This window comes from Echiichthys vipera (assembly GCF_963691815.1).
Source record: "Echiichthys vipera genome assembly, chromosome: 6".
Lineage (NCBI taxonomy): Eukaryota > Metazoa > Chordata > Actinopteri > Perciformes > Trachinidae > Echiichthys > Echiichthys vipera.
Window position 1 is genome coordinate 23280104 of NC_139831.1, and position 18612 is coordinate 23298715.

At 41.8% G+C, this 18612-nt stretch overlaps 1 protein-coding gene across 1 annotated transcript; it reads right to left on the minus strand.

The window, feature by feature from the left end:
* Positions 1–2929: 2929 nt before the first annotated feature.
* On the minus strand, positions 2930–17992 carry sh3bgrl (SH3 domain binding glutamate-rich protein like). The gene is made up of 4 exons (XM_083915035.1): positions 17762–17992; positions 7198–7383; positions 4200–4280; positions 2930–3732 (listed from the first exon to the last, which is right to left on the minus strand). Exons 1-4 carry the CDS (start codon positions 17804–17806, stop codon positions 3697–3699), a joined length of 348 nt encoding a protein of 115 aa, XP_083771161.1. The 5' UTR covers positions 17807–17992; the 3' UTR covers positions 2930–3696.
* Positions 17993–18612: the final 620 nt, after the last annotated feature.

Genomic DNA, 18612 nt, shown 5'->3' on the forward strand with positions numbered 1-18612 from the left:
AATGGCCCGTAGGTGTGAATGTAAGTGTGAGTCTGTCTCTGTCTCTGTGGCCTCCTGTCCAGGCTGTACCCCGCCTCACGCCCAATGTCGGCAGGGATTGGCTCCAACAGCCTGCGAGTTCGAGATGATGATGATGGATGTTCCTTTTGGGGTAGCAGGCTACCTCAGCTGGTAGAGCATGCGCCCCTTCAACTGAAGTCCTTGCAGCTGTGTTTTTACTGTGGCAATTAGTATTCAATTCCAACCTGTGGTCCTTTGCTGCGTGTCGCCCTTTCTCCCCTTTACTCTATCCAAAACTGGTCTCTTGTGATAAAAATGCAAGAAGTCCCCCAAAATGGTTCTATTTCTTAAAGTTAAGCTATTTTTTTTTCATTGTTTACTCATAATTGGTTGCATTTTATAAAAAAAACGGTTGACTTATTGTAATACAATACTTGGAATATCTATTTTACTATATTGCACTAACACAATCATTGTACCAGCACCAGATACAATTCACATTTGTCTCTTAATGAGCTCCAACCAGCTTCCTAAAGTCAGACTGTAACAATGTAAGAGCTCTGATAATAAACAAATGTTACCTTTTGTCAAACTCAAAGTAATTCCACTGATAAGCAAAATGAGAAACACTACTAAGGAAATATAAGAAAATGTTTAAACTGTTTTTCTGGGGATGTAATGCTGAGACCAGTGCATGAATACAAAAAGGTAAATATGTATTTGTTACTGTAATACAGTAAAATATTCCGCTGACTTAAGTGACTTCATGAAATAAATTCATTTCCTGTAGGTAATGTGCTCCATGCTCCCGGATGCTCCTGAATGCTCCAGTGCTCATAGCAGAATTCCCCTGAGATCTCTTTTATGCTCTGACACTTGATTGGAGTGTTGCTAGTTGAGTTTGACAATAGGGTTGCTTGTTCGAATCCCGGCTGGGGCTCTTCTGTGTGGAGTTTGCACATTCTCCCTGTGTCTGCGTAGGCTTTCTCAGGGTTTTCCGGCTTCCTCCCACAGTCCAAAGACATGCATATGTTAGGTTAATTAATGACTCTGAATTGCCCGTAGGTGTGAGTGTGAATGGTTGTCTGTCGCTGTTTGTCTCTATGTGCCCTGCGATAGACTGGCGTCCTGTCCTGGGTGTACCCCGCCTCACGCCCGATGTCAGCTGGGATTGGCTCCAGCCCCCCGCGAACCGACAGGAACAAGCGGTGAATGGATGAATGGATGAATGAATGTTTCACAAACTCACACAATGGTTTCAGTCTATGTTGTTTTGGGAGTCATTGGCAAACAATCTAGTCTGTCGTTGTCATGTAAGAAGACGTGTTGTACAAGAAACATGCTACTGACGGAAAACTTTTCCCTCAAAGGTGTTTCGCTTGGGGTCTTGATGGGCCTGAACTTTAAGACTCTGACTGTCTGAGTCTGGATGTTGGTTGCATGTTGTCCTTTTTTCCACCTTAGTGCTATATTTACACCCATTAGCGGTTGAAGATGGATGGATGGATGGATGGACATGCACAATAAAGATGATTATGATAAAAGTCTTTGGCGATTAGACCCCATCATATTTAAAGGGGTTAGAGAAGCTGTCAGTAGTGTAGGATAGACATTGGTGGTGATGGTGATGAATAAAGAAGATGCTGGGAAAGATGTGGATGGATGAGAAGAGGAGCTCAGACCTGGATGCTGGAAGTGAGGGGGTGGAGGAGGGTTGCAAGGATTCACACTGATACGACAGCTGACAGCAACAGAGAACAGATTTAAATGTTGACAGCAAAGATGTGATTGGCTGATAGAGATTGTGGCTAGATCTGGTTGGCTTATTTAAAAGAACAAACACCCCTTATCAGCTGATAAGAGGAAGCAGGAGAAGAGAGAGAAAGGGAGGAATGAGTAAGTTATGAGTTGTTACATTAGTCTTTCTGGTTGACCTTACGCCAAGTGTCAGGAGAGGAGTGATAATGAAAAAAAAAAGAGAACTAAGTTAGAGTAACGATACAAGAGGAGTCCCGATTCCAGTGTGTAGATACTTCTTGTATTCTTCAGAAACACTCGTCATAGATTTCACCATCTATTGCTACAAAAGTCAGTACAGTTATGTTTGGCGCGGAAGGCTCTGCTCTTAATAGATGGATTAGCCAAGCAGCAGGCTGAGCCAAAACAGGAAGTGCAATGCGGAAAACCCCTCATGGGTATAAAAAAATGGGTCCAAAGTAAGACATTGAATACCATTTTGAACTTTTGAGCCATGTTAGGACCCTGAGGCTGGGGTGGTGGTGGCAAAGCTTTGGCGGCAGCAGCAGTAAGTGGCAGCGTTGGCGTAACAGAGGTCAGTGAGGAGGGAGTCATATTTAAATGGCACGCCTTGTTGTGAGAATGGGCTGCGGTTAGTGTGTGACTAATAGAAATGATAATTGAGTCAGCGGGCTGTCAGCTGATTACAGCTGAGGCGTATCATTTCTATACCCTGCATGAACTAACACAATGTTTTAATTTTTCTAAGTTTAAATTGTTATTTTATGTAAAAGTTTATCCTGAAAAGTACATAGTTACAACTGTCACAACCTGTAGTGAGTAAAAGGCACACTACTTATCTCTAATATGTGGTGGAGTAGGAATATAAAATAGAATCGTGGAAATACTCAAGAAAAGTACAAGTGGTTTTAGTGGTTGGATAACATTGTGGGGAAAATGACTTCTTCAAAAACAAATCCTACTTTCTCTTTCAGTGTTTATACTTTGAAGACAATGCAATCTCCCAGAGAAGTCGCGCCTTAAGCCATGCTCTGTCAACTAAAAATCATATATTGCACATTAAGAAGGTGGGATTTCTATAATATTTGTTTTACTTTGTCATCACTGTAATGTATTTCACGACAACCACCAATGAGTGCTGAGAGTCAGGCTTGAAGATTTATTTGCAGTCTTATTTTTATTTTATGTATGACAGGGATTACCAACACAATGTGAAACAGGACACTTACAGCGAAACCAAACTCTCCTTAAAACAAAAACAGCAAATAAAAAGTTCACATTCCTCTATGTTTGCACATTTGTACTTTTGGCATGTGCTTTCATTTCTAAACATATAGCATCTTGTAGAAAAAAGTTTGCTATTAAAGCAGCATTAAGACAATATAAAGTAAATAAAAACAGATAATGGGATTGTAATAGATCACTTTTACAGAAGGTGCTGCAGGTTTGGCCATGACGTGATTGGCAGGAGCGCAACATTTGACTCAATGTTTCCAGGACTCAAAAGGTAAGAATTGCCCAAATAAAGCTGTCTAGTGAAATAAATGAGGATAAAGTTTCATGGATGGTGTTCTGTTGGCCAAATTAGGTTGTGCTATGTTACAACTTACAAAGTGCTTACATTTTGTTGTGTCTGATGATTTGTTCTCAAAAAAGAAGCTACACATTCATGCTAATGGTTGATTGACATGTCATTAGGCCAATAGGCTTAGCAGGCTGAGATTAATGTGAGGAGGCAGAGCTGTCTGTAGGTACCCATAATGCTCTGCTTTAGTACCTCCTTTCACTACAGCTCACAAGGCACAGCTGAACACAGATTAATAGAAAAAACATATACTGTCCACATGTTTATAAGCCGAGTGAAATGTCCTGGATCAGCTCCAGGTCCTTCTGGGTCCAGATCTGGTTTAGGTCTCAGGTAGAAACGGTGTACAGCTGCTACTGCTGTTCTTTCTTCGCAAGAGCCTCGGCCTCCTGCAGGGTGACAGAGGCAGAGACGGAGAGAGAAAAGGGAGGAGAAGAGGGAGAGTGTGTCATATTAAAATGGAGGATATTGGTTTATATATCCCCTGTCACAGCACAGAGGAAAACCCCTCTGTTTCTATGGTAACTGGCACACCTCCCTGCAGTTCCTGTTGTGGCACAGAGGAGGTGCCAGTGTGCAGGAGTGAGAGGAAAAGGGAGAAGAAGCCTGCTCGGTTGTCAGGATATCATGAACAGATGTATTATGTAATATGTGTGTTTTCTGTATGACAACCACACTTTGAGGATATTTATATGCATGCACACACACACACACACACACACACACACACACACACACACACACACATATATATATAGATATAGATATACTTAGGCACATAAGCTGGTGTTACAGAAAATATGGCTGCAGGAATGCATTTTTAAAAAAAAAGGACATAGTGTGTTCATAAGCTTACCTTTGAGCCCGGGGGAGCGGTCAGACCCAGAAACGCATACACGGCGTTGTCCTCTCTGGCATCAAAGAATGCCTCATAATTCTGAGAACGAGGAGGACAGAGAGAAGTTTAGATGCAATTCGATTGGAGGATCAACTCCAACCTGAGGAATGATAATGTGAGACAGGTTCTGGATCGGTGCCTGAAGGCAACAATCAGAGTGCCAATGCCACATGAAGAACTCTTTGTGAGAGTCAGTCGTTGTCAGGGTTTCTTTATTTGTCCAAGGAAAGGCCTCGGTAGTCAATCTGATGGGAGGGTATTGTCTTTGAGAATGTAACCCACAGTAAACAAGCAAACACATTCACCCGTTTACTGTTCAGCTGCCTGCCGTCTTTCTCATTCTTTATCCGTCACTCCTTCTCATTCCTTTGTTTTCACTCCTTTTGCTCCCACACGCACATACCAGTACACACACACACACACACACACACACAAATAAACAGATTTTTCTAAAGGGGCCGTACAGCTGCAAGTATCCTGGGAAATGCTGTTCTCTTTGTCTGTGACATTCAATACAGCCCATCCTGCATGTGCAACTTCATTTCCATCAGTTAGCTGCACAGTATGACAAAAGGCTTAAGGCCCTGTGTCCTTGTAATGGGAGTAAACCAGCATCTGCCAACACAGCAGATAACGCCAGGGTACATTTTTTAAATTTCCTCTCATTTTTTTAATCCATCAGCTGTTCAGTTCTGTAAATTTGATCTCAACACGTGATGTTTAAAGGGATAGTTTGACATTATGAGAAATATTGCAGACTTTATTATCCCATACCGGCACATTAATTTAGTCCAGTGCTCCAGACACCAAGCCACAGTAAATAACACAGAAGAACATTTCACTTTTTACTGTGAGTTAGGTGTAAAGATCAATACCAGTCTTACAACCATCTGTTAAATACCTTCGATCCTTGAAAAATGTAGCCAATGTGTAAGTGTTTTAAAACTACATCCTTTCTAATGGCCAACAGGGGATGACTCCACTGGGTGTAAAGAAGAAGTCAGAAGCTCACTTGATTTATTACCATAGTAAACATTTTCCTAAAGAGTTTATGGTCTCAATCGCTAGTTTCAAGTCTTTTTCAATACAATATGATGTTCATTAAGTAAAATATGGCCCCATTTAAAATAGAATAGACAAAGTAGGGGACACTTTAGGACGTGGATACCTTGTGTTTGACGGTACGCTACCATGTCCATGACCTCGGGTCATCAGTAAAAGCCACCACTGGCTCCTCCCAAGATCCAACCTTTTGTCCAATCATTTGCAATTCAGGCTCCAAAAAACAAGATAGTGACAGCCAAAAGGCCAAACTCGGGGCTTCAAAACAGTGGCTCACACACCTATGGTGGATGTAGCTACGTCTACTCACACTTAGCATTTGTACCGTGCACAGGCACGAATCACAGCTAAAGTCTAGTCCATTTGACTGGTGTGAGTACAACTTCCCGGCCACGGCCCAGTTCAAAGAGTCAGGCTTTAGTAAAGCTAGATTGCCCAAGCACGAGCACCAGCATTGACAGCGGTCCTGATGTCCATATACGACTGTTCCCCGCGACAGGCATTTAAAAAGATGCCTCCGAAGGGTTTGCGGTGGTCTCATGCAGAGGTGGAGTGTTTACTACAGATTTGGTCGGACGACAATATTCAAAAACAGCTGGACAAAATAAAAACTCTGAGCATCGACTATCTTGATAGTGTAGATCGCAAAATATACATCCCACGCCGCACGTTTTACTTGCTCATTCACGAAGCCAGACTAGGTGATGGTCTCTTTCCTTTAAGCTCTGTTTATGTTGTATATGTACTTAGGATATATCCGGCTCTTTAGAGGCTGAATGCTCCACTTTTTTCACCAGCTACTCACTTTCTCAAAACTAATGAGAGTTGTAAGAGTGAACCAACCAGTAAAGTTGGAGGCCATAAAACCATAACAATGAGCTGGGTGATTATTCTTAGTGAGTTTATCAACACCATTTACTTTAGAAATTTGATCTATTGTTGATATAAAAATGTAGATTAGTGCAGCTTTGAAAGGTGCTGTAGTACTTGAACTACAAAATTCAGTCTGAGCTGGGATGGCTTCGACACGGCTCAGTTTGATTATCATTCAAATCTGGGGCAGGAATGGCTGCTTCACCTCTGACGTGTCAAGGAAACATGTAGGTGGCTAAGCTGTGGCGGCTATATATCCACCAGTGGCGATTGCTCTAAGACTGCAAGGGAAGCTCAGCTTCCCCTAAAATGTCACCAAAAAATGAAAGTCTATGAAATGAGTGTACATTTCATTGACTAAATACGCGCTAGAAAGCCTTCATCTTTTGTTCAGAATCAGCTACTTATCACAGGTAACCGACGCAACTTCCTTCTCATTCATCCACACAGCACTTTACAGTCGGGGCAGTGGGCTGAACTGGACGCTCAGGTTCTGCCTGATGATTGGATGAGCTGTCTGAGGCGAAATCCTTTTATGATTGACAGCTAAATGAGCGAATCAGCGATCTTGAAGAATAAACAAACAAACAAGTTTTTCATTCCGTTGTTCTGAACTGATCCAGAGACTTTACCGATCCCCAGAGACTTTGTCTTTGTTAAAAGCGACTAGTGTTGTGTTTGGCGACTCTGTTCTGTCACTCTGCGGTTTCATTTATTTTTTATTTTATTTACATTTATGATGTATGCTGGAAAAATGAGCTTCCCCTCGTTGAAAGACCAGCAGCCGCCACTGAAATCAACTATATCTATACATAGCAAATAGTTGTTTGCTGGTATATTAATGTTCTGAATGAACTGTACAGGACATTTTAACATACTTAGTCTAGACATCAGCATGCATGATCTGTGTGTACTGAGGAGATGAGCTGCAGTCCTGTGTGTGTGTGTGATCAGAGTACTGTAATTGCATGAACAATCATGTGCCAATAGTGAAGAGCATCTGTGTGCACGTGTGCCTCACCCCACAATAGTTGCTCTCGTTAAATATCTGTGGAGGGAGAGGGTTCCCTGCGGCCGGCCTGGACTCCTCCGGAACATTCGCTCTCATCCACTTCCTGTTGCCCTCGTTGGCTGCGATGTCACACTCCTCGAATTCTATCTTATTGGCCGCCAGGAAGCCCATCACATCCTGCTGCTGCTTTTTAATCTACATGCGGGGGAGATGAGAGAGGGTGACAGAGGGGAAGTTGTTAGTTAGATGCGTGTTAACATTCAGCCTTATGAGGAAGCATAAGGGCCTCGATTCACCATACTGTCATCAGTCTGCTGCATAAACAAGGACGCTTCTTCTTCTCTGCTGGGAGAAATTGCACTATAGGGATTGATGGCTGCTCATTTACTATGTTACCACTCGTTTGCTGAAGTGAATAAAGTGATATGACAAGAGTATTGAAGAGGGTGAACTTGCCGTGCATTCACACCTAAAGCAACAGGTGTGAATAAAGAGACGTTGTGTTGTAGTGAGAGCAGGCTGTCAGTGATTTAACCTCTGAAGCTGTACAGGCTGCTGCACGGTCTCCGTTTTATCCATGGACATAGAAAAAAAGAACGGACAGAAGACCCAAAATGGCGCCCCATTCATTCCTATGGAAAGCTGCTCAGTGGTGAAGGCTCCCCTAAGGACGGCGCCATTGTTGGTTCTCGTGAACATGGGAGGACTTACCGGATGTAGGAATGCCCAAGCGCCAAGTATGAGTGTGTCTGTCTCGAACAAACAAAGCCCAAGAGTATGATATTTTTGTATTCTTTTTTTCTGCCATGGCATCTACGGCTCGGTAGTTAGTAGATTGAGTACATGTTGTCTAGAGACGTAGTTGGCAAATGTTATATATTTATTTAAATTAGCCGAAATAGTATATCATATATACTGTATTAACGGTTTGAATCAAGCAAAGTGATGCCAAAATACCATCTAAAGAAAATAGAAATATAAGTTTTACTTCCCTGTCCTAAGCCCTATCTTGAATATAACTGGAGTTATTATATTTATATATTCATATTCATATATTTATTAGAAGAAGTGCATCTACCAAGTACTAACTAAATAAAATACCACAAGTAGGCCTATTTAGTATGATGAGGTTTCACGACCCATATTGTAATACAATTGGATTGTACACTGGCATTGGCTCCATAGCTGAAAAAATAAATAAGTGTAGCGTATCAAGTTATAATGTTTATATAAGCCTACTAACAATGTTAGGAAATTACGTACCATCATCTCCTAATACGTCCGTGCCTAAAACGACATATATCAATTACATGTAGGTCATGCTAGAAAAACCTTTACCTAAGCAGCGGAATGTGTTTCACTACGGCTCTTTTTAGCCACGCACCCTCCTTCTCCTGTCCATAACTCCATTTTGGTAGGGTCTAAAATTATGAAAGCATACATTTTCTCGGTAGAGGGTGTGAAGATAATTATGAGGCTTTTGATTTGTATCTAAAAAAAATTGGGTAGAGATCTCCTCTTCCCTGCATGTATGGGAGTGAATGGGCGAATGTGCTTCCGGAGGGAGCGCCACTTAAAAAGGGGGGGGGGGGGGGGGTGCTGCAGTACCAAGCTTGGCCACTAAGCACATGGTGGCATACGACGAGAGCGCCGGTCCTGGGGACCTGGGTAGATCACATCAGCTTCACTCTGCTCTAACAGCTTTCTACTTCTTCTTCTTCTGGATTTCTGGCAGACTAGATGCCCGAAGGCACATCCCTGCCCTCCAGAGTTCATAGTTATATCCATTATATTATAATTAAAGGAACAGCCTACATTGATTTTGAATGGCGGCTTGAGGCTTTGATCGCCTCCATCGCTTTTGATATGAATGCACGGTTATGCATAGCTTAGCAGGGACATATTGGGTTTTATCAGCATAGAAAACGCTAGATAGTAAGGAAGACGGCACCTCCCATCATCACCCACTATGTTGTTTACATGGAACTATTTCAAAAGCATTTGAAACTTGTTGCATACTTTTAATTTAAAAAAATCTTTATTAATTAATGGTTTATTTGATAGCGGCAATATACATGGACAAACTTAGTGCCTAAGTCCTTTTTATACAATAAAGTGATCATATTTCCCACAAAGAAAGACTGTGTTGGCAGTGATGCATGAGGGCTGCTGTCTTTCTCACTATCTGGGATTTTCTCACAGGTGTGATTGCTTTTGGCGGGCTCCCCATTCTCACAAAAGGCCATTCTGTTGCATTGTTCCTGTTTCTGCCTCTATCTACTGTACTGTATATGGATGTGTGTGTGTGATTTTAGTGTATGAAATTGTGGTCCAATGAGGTCTCAGTGGGTGTGAGTAAGAGGGAGGATGGCCCTACAAGGCCAGACGGAAACAAGAGCTCCTCTGGGACTCGAGAGGAGGTAACTGGTCAAACACGAGCCAAATAAGGCCTGCTGCAAGGAGACACACACATCCAGCCTAACACACACACACACACACACACACACACACACACACACACACACACACACACACACACACACACACACACACACACACACACACACACACACACACACACACACACACACACACACACACACACACACACACACACACACACACACACACACACACACACACACACACACACACACACACACACACACACACACACCAAACTAAGCCCTCTTCATGGTAAAAGCACTGTAAGGTGACGATAAGCGATTTATTGTCTTCCTGTCAGTCCAGACACCTCCATGTGAGAGGGCTCCTCCAAGCTATTGCGTGCAGACGAGACAGGTGGATTACTTATTACTCGGCCATCTGCTGAAACAACACTGAGGCACTGAAATGAGGGAGCTGACAATGTTGGCAGATTGGCCGTGCTACAGTTTGAATCATTTAATGGCAGTTGAACTTGCAAGGCCAAAGTCCTAAAACCAGCAACGGAGTGGAACGCCATGAGCTCAGATTGGCTTTAACTCGCTCCGTCTTCAAACACAGACAATCCTCTCTCTGATGGAGGAATCTGCTCTATCTCCACTTTTGACCCATAGGACACATTAAGCTGGCACTCTTACCCAAAACTGCAATAAACTTACTTCATTCTAAATTGCTAATATGACAAGTTAGGCACAGAGATCCACGTTCTCCTTTCTCTTGGTGCACGCTGGCCATTACCCAAGAAGTCTGTATTGTACTGTTGCCAAGCAAAATTAATTTGTAGAGCAAGCTGGCCTCATGCCATCTGCCCCTAACTAATTGCACAGTGAGAGGTTCCAGTTTTGCCCCATTTAGTCCTTTGCGTCGCTCTCGGGTGTCTTTAGTGAAGCTCTTGGTTATTTTAATATGGAAGAAAACAGACTGTCCCTGTCATTGGCTGTGGTAATACACAACTACTCTTCTCCTGTTGCCCCATTTCATTACTTATCTATCGCTGAATGTTAGGAAACTACTCAGTCCTCAGACTTAAACTTAAAGAAAGTAAAGCTCTTCACACATGCTCAGCAAACCTGTGAGATAGTGGGCGTGTTGATGACGTCACTATCATGTTGCTTGTGTGATACCAAAAGAAAACAAACATTAAAGAGAACAAGGGTGATTTACACAAAGACGCAACGAAAATGTCTAACTGGAGAGATGATGAAATTCAGGATCTACTGTCGGTAAGAACCAACGCCAGAATCGTCAGCCAAATTCAAGGAACGGCAAGAGTCTGGTTGTTAATGACCAAATTTACAAACCAGCGATGTGATCGCGGTGTAATCCATGTCATACCCAGGCACCGACCCGCACCTAAACCAAACTGAGTACTTCCAGTAAGTGAGAACACGTCTGAGAGAACATGTCCGCAACTGATTTGTCGGACACTGTCTCGAGTTTATACGAGATAATGGCTTAAGAGAGATGAACCAGTTTCAGACCTGCAGACAATCCACAAGCAGAACCTGTGAGCCTCAGGCTTTCATTTCCTTAACCCAGGCTTTCTCACAATACCTAAATAACTCGCCGTGGTATATACTGTATAAATTGACATGAGTATAACAGTATGTGAAAGCAGGAGAGTCGTCTCTGTGTTGTTTGTGTTGACTACATATGGATCTCGCAGTAACCAGGGTTACCACACCTTCTTAAACAGATATTTTGCTGATTTTATTCCAGGTCCGTATCATGGCAATGTGGACATTGTGTTCAGATGGCCTGTGTCTGGCATGTCTCCATGGCAGAGGTCCCCAGGGAATGGAGCATCTGCTGAAATCGGTAAGTGGGCCAAAGACTGTTCATCTGAAAACAATGCACACATTGCCATGACACAGACCTGGATTAAAATGGGTAAAGTATCCGTTTAAACATGAAATTGAAGGACTTTCCAGGCCAAATTCCCTCAAATTCAAGGACCCAACACAGCATAATTCGCACCACTACTCAAGGTTAATTACTGTTAAAGCACTGACAGCGGACCATAGCTGTTTACTAACGATAAGTGAAGAAATTATCGAAAGAACTTAAATATACACTGGAGATCAAAATTATAGAACAAAGTATTAAAACTTTAATTAATTCTGAAATAATGTTGTGTTTTATTGTTCAGAATTTGATAGAATATCTGCTGTGGCTATGCCACTGCTGTACTAGCATGTATTTCTTACCAAGGCACTTCAACAAAAACCTTTATTTTGTGAAAAAAAAAAACAGTGTTCATTGTGTCAGAAGAGAAGATTTCAACAATGTTTTCTTGGGACTATAGGATCCAAAAATGAACAGGAAGTGTAGAGGCCACAGCTTTGAATGACTTCAGCACATCTGCGCCCACAGGACATCACTAGTTTCTCACACTGCTCTGGTTTGATCTTGGTCCATTCTGACTCAGTCTCTTCCACAGTTCAGTAACTGTAGTGGGTTTCTTAGACATTATACTTTGTTGCCATGGATTTTCCAGAGATTCTCTATTGGGTTTAGATCTGAACTATGGGCTGGCCATTTCATTGTTTCAATATTCTAAAAGCAAACCTATTTAAGGCCTGGTACAAAAAAACATTCTCGTCTGTATGTTTAAGTCATATCTCCATGAAAACACTGAGGGGGGTGATTGTTTTGTTTGTACCAGGCTAGTTTTTATTTTATTGGAGGTTAAAGTTAAGGTATAATTAGGGGCATGGCCTCTTGAGTGACAGCTAGCCTCTGGCCCTCACTTCTCCTCAATGGTATTCGTCAGCCAGATCACATAGATGCCCTTTTTTGGTAGGAGTGAATGAGGCGGAGTCAAAGTCTGAAAAGATGGCGACTCCCATAGGCGATCGGATCAAGTTAAGGGAACGAACCTCGATGGAGAGGCTACGTCCAATTTTTATACAGTCTATGATTCTAACACATTGGTAACTGTTCTCTAATTTTGCTCACTGTTTTCTTTTTTTAAATAAAGGTTTTTGTTGAAGTGCCTTGTTAAAAACATGTAATGAACATCATTGGTATAGCCACAGTGGATATTCTATCAAATTCTGAAAATATTAACATTTCAGAATAAATCAAGAATTGATTGGGTTTAACACCAACATGAGGATGATATTTTTTATTTTTGGTGAAAAATCTCAAAAACAAATGAATGGCTTACCATAACATTTTGTACAGACATTCATGATCCCCAGAGAAGGAATCCCAATATATTTGTTGATCCCCTGAACATTTCTATAGTTCTAGCAGCAGGCCAATGCTTTCACTAATCCTGTGAAATATCTCAACATCTACAGACCAAGATGGAATTGTAATAACTTTAATTTTTCCAATACTTTGGTTTACACCCAAATACCTGAAAAAGTAATTTAATTCCCAGCAGCCTCAGCTTATCATTTTCCCGTCTGAAAAGTCCATTTCCTCTCTTTGTTGCAACTTAAACTGTGAAGCTAGGGCTTACCAATCTCAGTTTATATCAAGAACATAAGGCCCTGGGAACAAGGGAGGACCCACATCTAACAAAATGAGGGTCATTAGCACACAAAAAAGTTTGGATTCGTTCAATATTTGTTATTTTTTTAACTCATTAAATTGATTTCTGATGCATTTACAACTGAAAAAAAGAAAAAAAGAAAGAAAAAGGGCTTAGTAAGTAAGCAAACAAACAAAAACACAGATGTGGAGAGGGAATCTGCAACATAAGCTCTTTGGTTTACATACCACATCATCCACCTCATCATGTGAGAGATGTGGCGGGCCCATGAGATCAGATCCAGAGCTGATCAATCCCTGAAAAAGGTCAGAACTAACAGCTGCTAGACAATGATAGACATTGATTGGATGCACTGTATCCACAACAACACAGGCATGGATCAATATGGCGGAGACTGATTCAATCACTTACAGTATGTTGACTCAGGGCTGGGATCAATGTGCAATTAATTCACATGTTAAACAAAAAGACACCGCATTTTGTCAAACATTCTTTGTAGAAAACACTAAATTACCTTTCTCGTGGCTCAGGAGTCCAACATTTGGATGCAGGAAAATCCACAGTCTGGACTAAAGGAAACATGAATCAACCCGGGCTCTGCGTGTTTGTCAGGATAAAGGTTTTGTCTTGATTAGATCGAGTCTGATTTGTGCTGAAAACAGACTCTCAGTGGCCTCCACCCAATCTTGAGCTCAGTCAGCATTACAACATTGTTACAAAAGAGCCTTACAGTGCTGCTCTGGCCAGGTTCCCTCAACTGCTGCCTGAAGGTGAAACAACAGCAAAATGGCAAAAAGTAACCTTTTATACAGACCAACTAACTGTAGCAGCTGTCCAGGCCTGACCTATAGGCCTTAATGTCAAACCAACAGTGGAGGAAGAGCAGTAAATCTGAGGCAGAGAGCAGAAGACTTGAGCATTAACAACATAGGATATAAATAAATAGTCTTTGCCAATTATTTGTACATTTACAGTGGCAACGAGGAAATTGTACAATAGTGCAGTTGCAGCACATAAAGGGAAACGGGGCAGTAAATGTGGTTTGATGTGGTGCTGGCCAATGTTTTTGGCTCTTTCCACAGACAGACTTTCAGTTTTCAGTTAGTGCTTCACAGTCTAGATTCACTACTACAGGTGTGTATTTACATAAATGTAAAAAAGAAGATCCTAGTTTTTTATTCAAATGTGGCCTCAATGTAACCTAAGACGAAGGTAAGGAACACTTTTCTCTCAAAGATACTGCATGTACAAATACAAGAATGTATTAAATGTTCTATCCCAGAGTATATGGGTATGTAGCATTACCTAATCTTTACAAAGCCATTATTGACGGTAACACTTGAAGTCTCTCTCTGGAGAATTCACAGCGAGTCACAACAGCATTCTTCGGGTGACTCAAACATTCTGCTTCTCATTACTGTGTGGAAATGCAATGGTGTCAGCTTGCATTTAGTTTGCAGGGATACCACCCTCCACATGGGACTAGCACAGGTCAGGGGTCAGGTGAGAACTAAGCTGGCAATAAGTGCTTTTCTCAGGGACTCTTACTTGCACTAACTGTGGCAAGAGACAGACCTGAAACAATCCTTCTCTTAAACGTATTATGCTCTTTTTTTCTATCAGAAAGGTTTTGATTCCACACAATGATAATATGCGAGACTGTAGCTTGTGGTCTTTATAATGCGTTTGTTAGATTTACCTTCAAACTAAAGCACCGGGGCTTCACAAAGATAGCATTTATTCCAGGAGTATTACAATGGACTGCAAAGAGTATACATTTGAATGCGGAAGAAAGTTGGCACACACATACCTACTTAATCTATTAACCAGTCATGCAAATGGGAAATGTTGAAGAGCTGTCATGTAGATGCAACTCGCCTAAGTTCTCCATTGTCTTTCTTTCCCATACTGTACTTCCCTCTGTCTGACCCTGTGCATTATTACACATCTTTTGCAAATCAACTGATGTTGTCTTATGTTCAGTCTATTAAACCTTAAAGGGGAATTTCAGTATTATGTGTGTGTATTTCTGTGTAAGTGACTAATGGCAACAACTTTTTTTGAAACTTGTCCAGTATCAAGTGCGAGTGCTGCAGCCTGGGAAGCGGATTTAACATTTCATCGAATCACACTCCTATCTGTAATTACATTTTGGATATCCATAATGCCATTTCTCCTAGTCAAAATTCAATTCTTACTAGTCTGAATGATAATTGCACATGTCCACAATGACATTCTTCATTTCTTCAATTGTCATTTCAGATATCCACAACATCATTCTTACTAGTACAAATGATGTCACTTTTGCTATTCATTTGTATTGGGCTCTCAATTCTGGATATCCACAATTACACCTTAGATCTCTAGAATGAACATTCTGGATATATGTAATGTAATCCTTCCTAGGAAAATTGCAGTTCTTAAAAACTAAAAAAAGTTGTTGCCATTAGTCACTTGCAAAAAAATGCATGGTATACCCTTAAATGGACAGTTCAGATTTTTTTGAAGTGGGGTTGTAATGCACTTAGTGTATAGTCTCCCATGTATTTCTGACATTAAACTGCTATTGATTTTTTTAGGTGGGTCTAACTATGTGTCTAAAATATGTTTAGCTGCTGTCCCCTGACCACAGCAGTACATAGATTAGCTTCCATGCCTGTCCAGGAGACTGCTTCTCCAAACTGGGGGCGTGCTGACCACCATCTACAGTAGGTATTACACTGACTATGGATGAGAACCTCATACCACACTTCAAAAAAAATCCAAACTGTCCCTTTAAAACACATGTTACTTTCAGATGTTTACCAGCCTTTGAGCTACATAGAACAACTTCTGATCACTTTCGGCTGTAATATGGATCAGACATAAAATCAATATGCATTGATAGATAAATAAATATGCATCAATGTGGAACAGAACTGTTTGTCTCATGTGTCTAATACATCTAATACATCTGTCGAACAATGCTGACTGTCGCTGATATACCCCTCTGGCTAATTTTGCTCTCTCATGCTGATCTGCAGTTGTTTCCTCTGTGTTTTTGGAAGTACTCCTACTTTTCTCTGTTTTGGCTGTGGCTCCATTCACACGCTGAGCTAGATTGGAGTGATTCATGTAGCAGCAGACACTGCTGGATAGTGGAATGCTATCATTGTTTCGTATTCACTGATGCAATTGCACTGCAAGCTGAGGGTTTCGACCCACAGTTAGTCAGCAGCTTTTTACTACTCTGAATGTCTCTTGTTAATGGAGTATTTGTATTCCATTAAAGGCAGACATTAATACACTGTAGCATTATACTGCATCATCAGACATGGAGTAAGTCTGATAAACTCCAGTATGACAACATATCCTATATAACATTAATGCAGGCTAAACTAAGAATGGAGATGATAATATGTGTCTGTACAGCACATAAAAGGATATGAGCATGTCCACTTAATCTAGCAGACTCCACTGAAGACAGATCGATGAGAGGTAATCCATCTTTTCGCAGCAGGCTGTAGCACGGTGATGGGATCACTGGCTCTAAACTCAGACCACTCTGACTTTACAGGAAGCTCCGGTCCTGTTAAGACTGCTGCTGAGCTTTGGCAAATGTCATTTACTGTAAGGGCCATAAAGTAACTCAGAGCTGTCCAAATGAAAAGAGGCTCTGTGTGCGATCACTCCCTCTGTATGTGAGCTGTGAAAACAACCACGCGACGCTACATGGGACTTTTAATTCTAAGTGACTTTTGATTTAAATGCTGTTATACGTGTGCCGTTTCCATGCACTATGGAACATTTTAGTAACATCCTAGACTGTGATTCCACATCACTGATTATGTTCAGAAGACTCTTGCAGTAGCTGTTAGCAAATTATTGATTACGAGAATAGTGCATTATAGTCAGATTTCATGCTTTAGTGCACTTTCTAAGGTGGTAAATTCCTACAAATCTAGACTTCCATCAAGTACTAAACAGAGCAAAAGTGTTCCTGGGCTGCAGCTGCATGTCTAAAAAGGGTCCCTGGAGAATTGCATCACCATCATTCCTCTGCACTCTGGACTAAACTGGCAAGAATGAAGCTGATGGGTCCTGTGGGCTGCAGAACAGTGAAGGCAACACTCCACACTCTGTCCCCCTATCAAACACACTGACCTAGAACCACTGTATCCTGGCATCAGGTGACAGAACAGGAACTTTTCAAGTACATTTACGGATTTTTTTTTTTTTTGTTACTGCATACCTTTTCTGTTTGTCAGACAGGTTTCAGCTGCATAACCGATGAATTCAGGAAACGTGATAAACCACAGCCTAGAGAGAAGCACCAGCCTCAAACTTCCTCCTTGTATTTAACTCTGTGACAAAGTTAAAGAGGTGAAAAGAGAGAGGGGGGGTACTACTGACAGACTCCGCTGTGTCCGAAGTTTTGAGGGGCAGAGCAGCGTGTTTACTGATGAGTCAGACCACTCCATAATGAGAGGATGACAGTCGGATGGACAGAAGTTGGTGAGTTCAATAAAAGTTCAGCAGCATTTATACAGTCGAACATGCTGAAGAGGAACCCAGCTTAAACATAATGTGTGTGTGTGTGTATATATATATACATATAAAAAAGACATGCTATCATTTATCCCTTACCGAAGTGGACCCGGACGACGATGCTATGTACACTTTGATCACCATGTTAAATCCTTGGTGCTGCTGACACGAGGCCGGTAAGCAGAGGTTGGATTCCCTGCTCCTTGCAAGACTCTTTGCAGGCGGATTGCTCGGCAGCTGGACAAAAAAAGCAACAACAACAAACTTCCGCCGGCTGATATGATGTGTATCTGATGAAGGCAGCGCAGACTATCTGCGCAAATGCTCCTGTTCTCGGCACTGGATGGAGCTTTGCATTCCTCCTCCGCCTCCCCGCCCCTTCTAGTCTCTCTCTCTCTCTCTCTCTCTCTCTCTCTCTGTAGAACGAGAACACACACACACACTGGGAGACGCGTTAACGCACGCACAGAGGGGCAATGGGCCTATCATGATGGCAAGACAACAGGGTTACATTGTCTGAATATTTCAGCATCGACCCCATTGTCTACAAGCCAGACGTTGGCTTTTGTCCTTCTTCTACAGTGCAAACGTGCACCGTTGCACGTGTTTATTTTTTAGTTTTTAGTAAACAACGGATGCGAGTAGGATGTTAGGTGAATAAAACAAATAAAAGCTGCTGTGATTTTCGAACACTCCTGGGCGCTTTTGTGTTTCCAGCAGTGCCCTCCTTTAGCAGCCACATCATTAGACAGGCTCTGTGGGCCCCCTGCAGGCGTCTGGGGCAGACGACGCAAAAGGCTTCTCTCTCAAACGAATTTAGGAAAGCCGACTGACAAACAAAAAAAAAATGTGTGAGAGGAGTGGGCGCCATATTGGACTCAAACTCGAAGTGAATTTAGGGTGAGACGTGTGCCGCTGCAGACGTGAGCGCTGCTCTCTAGATATGGAAG